Below are 12577 nucleotides of genomic sequence, written 5' to 3'. Positions count from 1 at the left end.
GGTTTATGGGGAACAATCCATTTTTCTCAGATTGAGTGTGATTGATGTTTGTTGATGAACCCGCAGAGTGGTTAACGACGATGGGACGAAATCTCAACGTTAACTTTTGCATTGGACAAATTTGCATGCAGTGGTTAATTGCGGCAATCTAATATTACAAGTAATGGTAATAGTTGGTGATGAGAACCTCAAGGTTCTGCTCATGTGAGTGCAGTCACATGATTTATATTCATGCATGGCCGAAAGTGGTCCAACAAATCCCTTGAAGAGAAATTATTTCTGCTGCCTGGAAAACCCATAAAACTCAGCTCCCTTCACGGGACTCCTCTCTGCTGACATGCCCTGCTGGTATTAGACTAAAGAGGAAAGGCTAACTATCACAACACGTGTCCTTGTAACATGCAACACCCTGTGCACTGTCAGGAATGTGCGAGCGCACGTCACTATCATTAAAGACAATACCGGGTAGATCACCACCTGCACGCTGCAGGGAACACTCTGACCTTCAAACGGACTGGTTGGGCTGTTACGTCAGCTCCACGCCAGTTGAAGATGTAGGACAGTTAACAAGGTGGCCGGAAAGTGATTTACGTTTTTATTGTATTTTTTACCGTGAACAAGGTGAGGAATTTGGTTAAAGCTCACGTCTTTTCACATCATTACCACCTGGAGGCATATCAAAGCATCGTGCATCTCTTCGCACCGAACGGATGCCCTCATTCTTCCCTACGTCCAAACATATTCATTCCAGTGGACAAGTGTGCGTGTGCACGTGTGTGTGTGTGTGTGTTTTTCTTTGTGTGAGTGTGTGTCCGTCTGCTCTGATATCTGACACTCTCAGACAGCCAGTAGCACGGCTCAGTGAGAGAGATGTGATCACTGGACCATGGTCACCCGTATTCTATCACACCCACACACTTTAGACAGCCACTGAGGCCACCTAGATAATACACCTCTACCGTCCTGGTGTTACACTATTAAATTGGGATTTTTTCTATAAACTAACCATGGGTGAAATGTAATCGTACATGTAAGCCTGTAAATCCTGCCGCTACGGAGAACCTGGAAAATATACTTTTTGGCACCGGCGACTTTACTACAAAAGAAAGCCAGCAGAAATCTTACTTAGCAACTGTGAATCTTGCAGTTAAGTTGACTTGCAAACGTTAATAACGTATGCTGTTGACACTGATACGAGGCAAAATAGCTTCAAAAAGGTCACTCAAAGGTCACCCTGATTACCACGAGAGTCGTTGTTGGATCTTTTTTTCCTCTTGAATGAAACTGTCTTGCAGAAGAAAACGTGTTTGCATTGCTCATTTGTTTAAATCCCTAAAAGGATATAATCTCTACATGCACATACATTTCAGTTTTTAGACTACTAAATACTAAATACTATACTAAATCTAAGAACACATATTTGTTTTTTAATGTTGTGTATGCATTCATTTATTAAAATGTAATTACAACAGTAAAGATTACAACATCCTTCTCGTTTAACCACCTAAAAGTAAATGTATTTGTAGGTAAGATGAAACTGACTGTTTTTATTAAATTGATGCTTTTATCCAAAGCGGCTCACAATACGCACAATGTGGTAACAGGGTACAGACCCAGAACAGTAAAAGAATTAAAGTATAAAAAGCCATGCCACAAAGTGCTATAAGTAAGTGTCATCTTTAGTGCCATCTAGTTTAGTGGGCAACAGCAATGAACTAACCTAGCTGTCAATCCCAATACCTATAAACCCATTCTCATCTGCATGGAAGGAAACACTACACTGATCTACTGCTGCTATGGACCCGCTTCAAATTTGCAAAAAGTCCTGAACATTATCTTTTAATTCCTCTGCTCTCCACGTCACCTTTTCCCTTGTCATTTATTTCCCTCAGATTTCTATCCAACACATCGTTTGAGGGCCAGACAGGTTTGATATCCAGAGACACTCACAGCCAGAATGTCGTCTCGGAGGCCCATCATTACATCTGGTCCCTCCAGCTGGACCCTCTAGGGCAGCCGACGTGGACCCGCCTGGGACGCTGGCGCAGCGGCGAGGTTCTGATGGACCGCAGGGCCTGGCCAAGCCATCAGGGATCCGGCGCCGGAGGAGACTGGCGCCGATCGGCGCGGCTGCACATGCGCGTGGTGACTCTGGTGGAGCACCCGTTCGTATTCACCCGGGAGGTGGACGGGGACGGCCTGTGTCCCGCGGGCCAGCTGTGCCTCGACCCGCTCACCAACCAATCTTCGGTTTTGAAAGGATTTTTCCAGAACCTCGCAGGACCCAACGGATCCGTCCCCACGGAACTGAAGAAGTGTTGTTATGGTTACTGCATAGACCTGCTGGAGAAGCTGGGAGAGGACATGGGCTTCACTTTCGACCTCTACATTGTAGGCGATGGGAAGTACGGGGGGTTCAAGAACGGTCGCTGGACCGGATTGGTGGGGGACCTGCTCAGCGGCGCGGCCCACCTGGCGGTGGCCTCTTTTAGCATTAATTCGGCCAGAAGCCAGGTCATTGACTTCACCTCGCCCTTTTTCTCCACCAGCCTGGGAATTCTGGTGAGTACCGCTCTCTCTCTCTCTCTCTCTCTCTCTCTCCTTCTCAGACAATCATTTCCTTCTTTTTTATCGTTTGCACTTTTCATTCCTCTCACTCCCGTTACTCTCGGGCCTGAGCGTCCGTGACCTCACGTCATGCTGGTGGTCAGTATCGATACAGTATTACCATCAGCCCTGTGTTATTGGATTCTAATGCACTGCCACACACAGGGCTCGAGAGGAAGCAACTTAGTGTGGTGACCCTATTACTACAATTACTATACCTCGCCTCGGATGCCGACAGAAAGATGCCACTGAAGTGAGAGATGTTGCGATTTGTTTTGCCTTTTACAGCAAATGCCTTTTCTACTACCAATGTATTTTGAGGGGGGGGTTGCAACAGTTTTTTCTGTCTTGTCCCCTCCCAATTAACGCCTATGGACTACCTGCCTCTTAACACTGGGTCAGTTGCTTTGAGCAACTAACAATGATGCAGGGGAGTCCTAAGTGAACACGAAAGGCGAATACTAAGTTTACTCAACTATTTAAAAAAAACGTGTCATATCATTTCTTATCCCCCTCCCTCACTAGGTGCGAACTCGAGACACAGCCGCACCCATCGGCGCCTTCATGTGGCCTCTCCATTGGTCCATGTGGCTCGGCATCTTTGTCTCCCTCCACGTCACCGCTGTCTTCCTCACCCTGTACGAGTGGCACAGCCCGTTCGGCATGACGCCTCGCGGACGCAACCGCGACCGAGTGTTCTCCTTCTCCTCCGCGCTCAACGTGTGCTACGCCATTCTCTTCGGGAGGACGGTGGCCATCAAGCCGCCCAAGTGCTGGACGGGCCGCCTGCTGATGAACCTGTGGGCCATCTTCTGTCTGTTCTGTCTGTCCACCTACACCGCAAATCTAGCTGCCGTCATGGTCGGGGAGAAGACCTACGAACAGCTGTCAGGGATACATGACCCAAAGGCAAGAAGTGGGCAGCACTGCCAAAAACCGCAGATGCACGAATTCAAAGTCTGCAGTGTTGGGGAATTTAGATTAGAAATGGATTAAGTTTCCCGTATTTGTTCAAGCTGTTGTGGCCCTTTTCTTTAAAAAATGGCTCTAATGTACTCTTGCACACTGGAGTATTAACTTTATTAATTTTAGCAGAGCTCCTCTGGTGGAGAGTGCATTCTTTAAACGTTAAGTCAGCAAAGATGTTATTTGATTAAACCAGCTTTTGTTGTAGCAGTCAGCATATGGTGATTCATGCTTTTGGTCAATGCACCTCTGATTCAAAGGAGTGCATCGAGAACCAGAAAAGATTTACAATCAACTGAACAAAGGGGAAGCAGGAGACTTAAAGTGAAAAACATCATTCTTATTTAAGATTTTTGAAGACATTGGAAGGGTAACATTTGGGGTTTATTCCTTCTTTCGTGCAGTTACACCATCCCTCTCAGGGATTCCGATTCGCCACGGTGAGAGAAAGCAGCGCAGAGGACTACCTCAAGAAGAGTTTCCCCGAGATGCACGAGTACATGAGAAGATACAACGTCCCGGCGACCCCAGATGGCATTCATCAGCTCAAGTAAGACAATGCCACAAGTCCTGCACAGTCCTGATACGTATGCCATGCAGACACACACACACACACACACACACTCTACATTCATGTCATAGCCGTCACTGTCCTCTGGTAGTCGTTAACAGGGCAATCAGTTTTTTTATTGCTTTCACCGTCTCCTGGAAACCAACTTAGACGCGTGGGGGGGAAAAACCCTCAAAAGAGAGTCCTAATTTGAAGACAAAAAAAAAGGAAAAAGACATGCTGCTCTTCCCCAGCAGCCTGTTTGTATTCAGATCTCGCCCTCCTCCTTGCGCTGCCATTGCTGTCATCATAAGCCGCTTCGGCATTCAACTGGCGTCCCCGTGGAGCAAACCAGAATGTAGTGAGAAGAAGCTGCTGAGCACAAGACCCAGACTGTGCAGGACACAATTTAAATGGATGAAACAAGATTGTCCTTTTCCTTTTTTCTTCTAACTGAGCTTGTAGAATGCTGATTAGAGGGTTCAAGGGAAAATGTCATCTTTAGAAAATTGACAACAAACAAACAACTGGGGAACAAGACAGCAAACGAGTTAGTCGCAGTGCAACTTAATACCCGGAGCGCAGGTGTTTACTCGCAAATGTATCAGGCATTAGTTATTTAATATTTACATCATCATGTAGTATATTGTGTTTTTGTTCCTTCTTACTGTATTGATGTGGAAATGAAACTCAACTTTCAGGAATTGGTCCGAAACCAAACTGGATTTCAGATTATTCATTATCATTATTACCTTTATATCGGCGTTGAGGTGCTTTTGCATAGATTGAAGAAAACAGCTGCAAAGCAATTTAAGTGATTCTTTTACTTAAAAATACTTTAGTTTTGTTTAATTCCATCTTGGATTTTACTCTGGAGAAATAACAAAGGTTTTATTCGAGAACTAACAAAGTATGAATATACAACGGAAAATTGTACATGATCATATATTTTCTTCCTGATCATATACATTTACATACTGTATATTATAGTTGTGTAATAAGCTTTCACTCCATCCACCAGATGAGCGAGGACTCACCCTCCCTCCTTTCACCATCACCTGACTGTCCCACCCATTTGCACACCCGTTCCCACTTCCCCTCATGAGCACTGCAGTTACGTTCCCCTCCTACTCTCCCACCTGTTTCCACTTCCCCTCACCAGTTACCTCACCCCTGTGAAAAGTAGATACAACAATCTGAACATCCTGATGACTAAAACAACACTGCTTGTGGAAATGTACTGAACTGTAGACGTCTATTTGCAGTTTTCCCTCGGTTCTCTTCCCTGCACATCGTGCACCGATGGTCCTTCAGCGCGATGAACATCTCCGACAACTGAAATTGAAACAAGCAACAGCTGCTAACCGCATCCAGCCTGCTACACAATTAGGGCATTTAGGGAAAGCGCAGTGACTGGAGCGCCATCAGCCACCAGACAACTGTCTTTTGCTGTTTCGGCTCTCTTATTAAAGCGGCAGCGGTGTTGCTGTTTAGCAAAACGCGAGGTCCTACCTGATAAAAACCCACATCTTAATATGTCATGTGATGTGATGTGAAAGCAGTTGCAGGATCTGCTTCAGATATCCAAAATAAATGGAACGCTGCATCATTTTTTGTTGTGGGTAGCCGGTAACATACATTCACATGCATTCAAGTATCGTGTTTTAAACACGTATTCGGTGGATGTGTGGGTAGTGCTCTGATCATAAAATGAATTTCATGCATTATTATCCAGCACCTTGGTTGAAATACCAAGGACATGTGCTTCAGCCTGTAATAATGAATAGCCAGGTTGTGGGTGGGGGATAGTTGAGAATTTCAAATACCGGCCCCCGATAACGAGCATAAAACAAAAAAGCCGTTGCCGCATTCGGATCCCAACAGGCTGTACCTGTCAGTGAAGAATTGATTTTTAAAAGCCTTGCTGTTGCGAATTAATATCTCAACCATGTATAACAGACTTGGAGCAAGGAAATTGGGTAAATTGGAAGATATTGGCGGACAGGCAGTTATTTTACTGGAATATGGCCAAGAGAAGTGTTGGAAACGCACTGCCAAAAGGTTGGGAGAATTTGTTAAATCACTGACATATGTTCATTGGTTGTGGTACACGGCCTTCTGAAAAATGCTCTAAAACCTCCATGAGCTTAAAAGCAAAAATATAATATATCTTTTTTTTTAACCTTCAACCGTTTATTTTTTCATTGGACAGAAACAAAACATCCTCACTTGCTTTTCTACTCATTTAACTTGTACTATTGAGTGAAAGTAATAAAGCTTACCTCCGAGGAGACTTCTTTAGACTAAGCTGCGAGGGCACAGGTGGGACATGAGGACAAAAACAAAGATGAGCCTCAGAGTATCCGAGCGAGATGACAAAGTGAGGTTCATTTAAGTGTGTGTCTCAGGAGGTCTTTAAAAGTTAATTTACCAGAGGCCTCCCTTACAAATGTCAATCCCAGAAAAACCCAGGAGATGTTTAGTGCTACGATTCCATCCGTCACCACGTTCAATACTTGACTGACGTCGATGGACTCCATCTAACTGCTTGTCCTCAGCGATCCGCCAAACATCATCTTTAGTTAAATGCGTCGTCGTGGCGCAGGGGTTAGAAAAGGTGTGCTGATAAGCACAAGGTTGGTGGTTTGATTCCAGAGTGTTCCATGTCGAAGTGTCCCTGAGCAAGACACCCAACCCCTAATTGCTCCCTTGGAAAAATGTGAAAAAAGCCATGAGTTTAAAGTGTAATGTAAGTCGCTTTGGATAAAAGCATCTGCTAAATGACCTGTAATGTACTGAATGACTAAGTGCATGCTAGTGTCACAATAAGTCCAGGGACAGGGGACAGCACTCCAGCGCAGACTTCCAAAAATCAAAGTACTTTATAAGTATTATATAAGTTATATACAACATGCTTAAAGGCAAACAGGGACCGTGGCAACCAAAAAAACACACACACATTGTTTAAATACACTGGGACGATGCAGGTGATTGAACACAGGAGGAAATGACAACAAGGAGAAAAGGCGGACAATGACACGAGCACACGAGAGGCAAGAAACCACAAAATAAAACAGGAAATGACCCCACACCGGCACAGCTAGTGTATTATGTGAATGCTGAATAGCAAAAAGGGAAACAATTTGAACTAAAATAATCCTCCCTGTGTTGATTTCTTACATGAAAGCATTTAGCGTTTTTAGTTTTTGCAAATTGATTACTTTAATTTAAATTTACAAATGAGGCATCAATGCAAAACTGGTGGATTTAGGTGAAATCTACAGTCAGAGTCGTAAAATTAACCCACATGTTTTACTTTGGAGGTTTTCTTTCCGCTTGTGTGAATGAAGACATTTCTTTTGTGAATACAGCCCAAAATCCTTAAATGGACCAAGTTTTTGGGTGTCATACATCGATTATTAAAGCAGGGATCCCAGTATCTCAGTCAGAAGCTCCTCATTAATGAAGGCATACAAAATGCATGGCCTAGTCTTTATTTTTACTACATCTACACTTCAACTAATTGCTTTGCGTTTACAGGGCTGACCCTCAGAGACTGGATGCATTCATCATGGACAAAGCGCTGCTGGACTACGAGGTCTCCATAGATGCAGACTGTAAAACACTAACAGTGGGGAAGCCCTTTGCTATAGAAGGTAACACATGCTTATTATAAAGACAAATAACTTACTTATTTAAGATTGAGGCAGTTCTTCTTTTTCTTTTTTTTTTTTCATTCAGGTTCCACCTGCATGACTGCAGCATTTCAGGAGAGCCCAGAATTCAACAATATCAATCAATCAGCCTTTGCACGGCAGTTAATCGTCTTGCTTTCAACAGCTTAGATCCCCTACTGCCTACTTTTAATCTCTGGCCCACTTAGCGAGCTTCTTCCTCCCACTGTGAAGACGTTCCCATGGTGCTTGCTTCCATTACAGCCCACCATGGTCCAGGATTCCAGTGTTGTTAGTAATTACCTAATGCACCCTTAAGCCCCGAAGGATACGGTGCAAATCAATGGCATGCTGTGCACTTTCTGCCCGGGCGAGCTACTACTGTAAATGGCTGTCGCTGAATTTGTCACACTTTCCTGGCATGCTGAGACGTTCTGAGATTTACGCGCAGATCTGCTCACCGCCTTAAGCAGCCGTATTGTTTCAGGGGTGATGATGGTGCTTTCTGACAAGCAGGACTCCCTCCTTTTCTGACCGGATGTTATTTTCCTTTCTCTGTGAATGAATATAAATAAATGTCACTGGCGCGACAGAGGAATGATTTACCATCGTGTGTTTCTGTGCGTGTCCGTTGGCAGGCTACGGCATCGGCCTGCCTCAGAACTCTGCTCTCACCTCCAACATCTCAGAGCTCGTGAGTCAGTACAAGTCAGACGGCTTCATGGACATGCTGCATGACAAATGGTACAAGGTCGTGCCCTGCGGGAAGCGCAGCTTCGCCGTGACCGAGGTAGGAGCGCAACCACCTTCTCTATACAACATGTACAAATGTATCGTTTGGTATTATGACATTTGAGTACCTGTTGAGTTGTGCCATATTGAATCTTTCTGTCCACACACGTGGATATCGCTCAAACACAAAGGAGTGTCTCGGTTGGTGTCATGGATTGAATTTACTGCTCAACATACCAGAGATAAATCCAAAAGCTGCATTAATTGCTATTCTTATTTTAAGATTGAATCGACGGACATCTCAGCCAGCCCATCTCCTAATCATTACATTCTCATGCAACAAAACTGCATTGTAAATAATGTGTGGAGGGAATCATATTTCTTTCTGGATTAAGTAAGGCTCGCTTTAAGGAAACCGCTTGCTTACGTGTTTTCCACAACAACGTTATAAGGATATGACAAAGTAATGTAACAAATTGAACTATGTAGAAAGGAAACTGTTCTTCATCATAAAATATAAAATAACTTGTTTGTATTTCTGGATAGTCAGAATTAATTGAATTTATTTGTAAAGCAGCTTTGTTTTCTCCCCTTATTCCAAAACGTTTCTCATTATTTCAGAACTTTAATGGCTCCCAGAATAATTACCCTACAATGTCTACACGACATCGATGTACAGCTCCTTACCGCCGTGTCCCCATAACTTCGGTCCACTGCCCCTGGGTCCATTCCACCCTGCTGTTACCGTGCTCTCTCAGCAGCCCGTCCCCCTCTCCACCCTGCTGTGACTAAGGCCCACTCAACCATTATCAAGCATCAATTAAAACTCTTATCCTCCCCAGTACTTATTTTCATTGAATGCAAAGGCATAAAAGCCCCTCCCTGTCGCTCATTACGAAGTCTGATCAAACGGCCCTGGCGATGCCGGCGGACGGCAGCATTACTTAAACACCAAATACGTCATCGCTAATGCACGACTTCTGAGTCTCAGATGAGCAGCGGAAGCAGCGCGCTGCAGTGCAACAGATTCCGTGTCTGTGGAGGGAACCGTTCCCCCGCTGCGCGACAGCCAGACGTGCTGCAGATGCCATCTACAACTGCAGACATTGAACTTGCTCCAGGGACATTTCATTTTGCAGCATCACGCCTCCACCTGCTTACGCCTACAGCAGAGAAAGCTGTATTTCTGCACACTTCTCGTTCTCATTTATGCACACCGCTGTTATATAAGTTACATCGAATATCTTAAGTGTAAATTGATTAACCTGAACTGTGTAGCATGTGTTTGCAAGGTTACAATTTGCTGTCAAAATAAACACACAACAGGGGAGTTCATGTGATATCAGCAATATTAATTAATGGCGAGCCAGGTTTAGTTTATTGCTGCTCAGCATTTCTATTTTTTTTTAGCAACCTATTAGTTTGATTATTGGCTACTGGGAATCTCAAGGGAGGAAAAGCTGATGGATTGGCTCCAGCGGAGGCAGCCGAACTCTCTGGCATCCGTCCAGCTCCCTGTCACCCCAAACACTTTGATCCCATTTGAAGTAATAAAGTCAATACCAATAAATGGCATATTACTCAATCCCCTAACATGAAGATGGCTTTACTTTAAATTTACCTGGAAGCAAACTGGGATCAAAGAGAGGAAAATTGTAACTAACTAACCAATGCAGTTTATAAGTGTAGTTGGGAATTATGAGGTTTACAATTAGAGAGAGGAGAGCGGAAGAGTGTGTTTTGCCAAAACCTTGCAAAATGTGCTCAAATGTGCTGATGGAAGGAGGCTCATAACTATGAGGAATGTTGGAGCGGGTCGATCAACAAAAACGTACAGCGCTTTTTACACACTGGGGCTAAGTATATGATTAGAGATTAATCTCATCCTCAGTTAGCTTGTTTATATACACACACATATATATATATTTATTTATTTACCAGCGTGACTTTATAATGCAATTATTGCCACCGCTGCTGCATCACAAGCCGCTCAAAACTCAGCAGTAAAAAGATTCTGAGGAGAAATGTACTTCTACCGTATCTGCAACTGACCCACAATTAGGAAAACTGTGATTTCCCAATATGAGACGGCACACTTGCAGAAACATTTCTGAGATGCTTCTCTATGGTATTGACACATTTAGAATAGAATTAGTGCCAATTAAGATTTGTGAGGCGGGAATAGTTAATATCCCAGCACGAGGACAGGTTACTAAGGGAAGGTTATATCCCTTATTCCAATGTGTTTGGGGCAAAGCTGAATCAGGTATCGTATGCAGCCATTGCAGTTTTCACTTTAGTGACCTTGTTATGCTGTTGCTTGTTCAGTTATTACTCTTCCGCTACCTCATGGTGTTCTTTAGTTCTGATAGGATTTAAATCAAAGCTGGAAGAAAACCTGAGCAATTTTCTCCTTTCACTCATTCTTCGGTAGAAAACGTCGCAGTGATTGCAATATTTTAACGCCAAGTTATGGGGAAAATAAATAAATGATGCATTACATCTGGCAACGCTGCGTTTTGTCTATGCAAGCGGTTTTTGATGGAATTTTGAAAAGAACGGGAGCCAATGACTCCCGGGAGGTCGGCCAAACCTTCTGTAATCGAGACAGTTTAGGATCTATGTGCTTCTGACAGTGGTGAAAACATCGATTGGTTCGCATATTCTAATGTGAAACAATGGAAAACTAAATGAAAACAACACTAATGCTATTATAAAATTGTTAGCTGGGAAACTTTTGTATATGCGTTTTGCAAACAAATTATAAGATTGTGCTGTGGCCGGAGTACAACAATTGCTTGCATTACTATGGGATGCTCATACATACAAATTAATTTTCTCATTCTCCATTGTATTATACAATATGGCGTGCATAAAATTCACCCTCCGTCTCTAACACTGTTTAAAGCAAAATTGGATATTCAATGCATTATTTCGGCAGCAAACAATTCACTGTGTGAGCAGCGAAGTAATATCTCTCTCCCTCTTGTAATCCCATCTTCTCTTTACTTTGATCACTTAGCCAGGCCGGCCGCAAGTCATGTTTGTGCATGTGAGCGGGGCCCCACTGGCTACCTCCACGCCGTCCCGGGCGACGGTGATGATGCGGGAACGCGGCAAACACCGTTTTACTCCGTCAGCACCTTCGGCATCGTTTGCGCTGTCCACGCTATTAGCCATTAGCCGCGAGCCGCTCGCTCCCCGTTGTCAAGTTGAAGGCCATTGAGAGGCAGTCAAAAAAAAAAAAAAAGGCAAAACCCGAGGGTCTCTTTATCATTGTACTTGTACCCAGACAACCACTTTAACTGAAGCGGTGGCTTTGCATCCCTGATCTCCGCTCGCCTCCCGCCGCCCACCTCCCTCGCTCACCCACAACCCCTGGTGTCTCTCCAGACGCTGCAGATGGGCATCAAGCATTTCTCCGGCCTGTTCGTGATGCTCTGTGTGGGCGTGGCCTTGTCCCTGCTGACCACACTGGCAGAACTCATCGTGTACAAGCTGGTGATCCCGAGGGTCAAGGAGCCGCGCTTCAAGTATTGGCTGCACACAAGCCAGGTACTGAACTCGCACACTAGTGCACAGATGAACGGAAGAATAATTATCATTCGGTTTGTTGAAGTGACACACATGAAGGTCGCAGTGAGCAACCGAATAATCGCAGAAAAAAACAAAACAGATGAAATGTGACAGCTAATGTTTTTCTTTTTTTTCCAGAGATTACACCGGGCCCTCAACTCAGTCTTCACTGATGACAAACTGCCAACTGTTACCAAGCCCGAGAAGAGGTACTGCATCGCTGAATTATATTGAAAAATCATAACGGGATGTGTCTTTGGGAGGAAAACACTTTCTGAGCAATTTAACTGAAAATGAACTGGGCCCAGTAGTTTTGTAATTATGTTTGTAAGCCAAAGGGAGGGTAAAGGGTGCTCCACCAACTTGTCCTCATCTACCATGAAAAAATGTTTTTGGTAATTTATCTCTTTTTGATTGTTTTTTTTTATTTAGTATTAAACCGCTGCACCTTCTACAAAATTCCCCAAATGCA

At 44.0% G+C, this 12577-nt stretch overlaps 1 protein-coding gene across 1 annotated transcript in view; it reads left to right on the top strand.

The window, feature by feature from the left end:
- Nucleotides 1–12577, top strand: part of grin3a (glutamate receptor, ionotropic, N-methyl-D-aspartate 3A) — a 31426-nt gene that overhangs the window by 14489 nt on the left and 4360 nt on the right. The window contains exons 3-9 of the mRNA XM_040198257.2: nucleotides 1893–2562; nucleotides 3133–3516; nucleotides 3978–4123; nucleotides 7664–7779; nucleotides 8436–8587; nucleotides 11923–12084; nucleotides 12244–12314. Of these exons, the coding sequence (XP_040054191.2) occupies nucleotides 1893–2562; nucleotides 3133–3516; nucleotides 3978–4123; nucleotides 7664–7779; nucleotides 8436–8587; nucleotides 11923–12084; nucleotides 12244–12314 (1701 nt within the window). The remainder of the gene's footprint in view (nucleotides 1–1892; nucleotides 2563–3132; nucleotides 3517–3977; nucleotides 4124–7663; nucleotides 7780–8435; nucleotides 8588–11922; nucleotides 12085–12243; nucleotides 12315–12577) is intronic.

This window comes from Gasterosteus aculeatus, chromosome 14 (assembly GCF_964276395.1).
Source record: "Gasterosteus aculeatus chromosome 14, fGasAcu3.hap1.1, whole genome shotgun sequence".
Classification (NCBI taxonomy): Eukaryota; Metazoa; Chordata; class Actinopteri; order Perciformes; family Gasterosteidae; genus Gasterosteus; species Gasterosteus aculeatus.
This window is presented reverse-complemented; position numbering and strand designations above follow the sequence as displayed.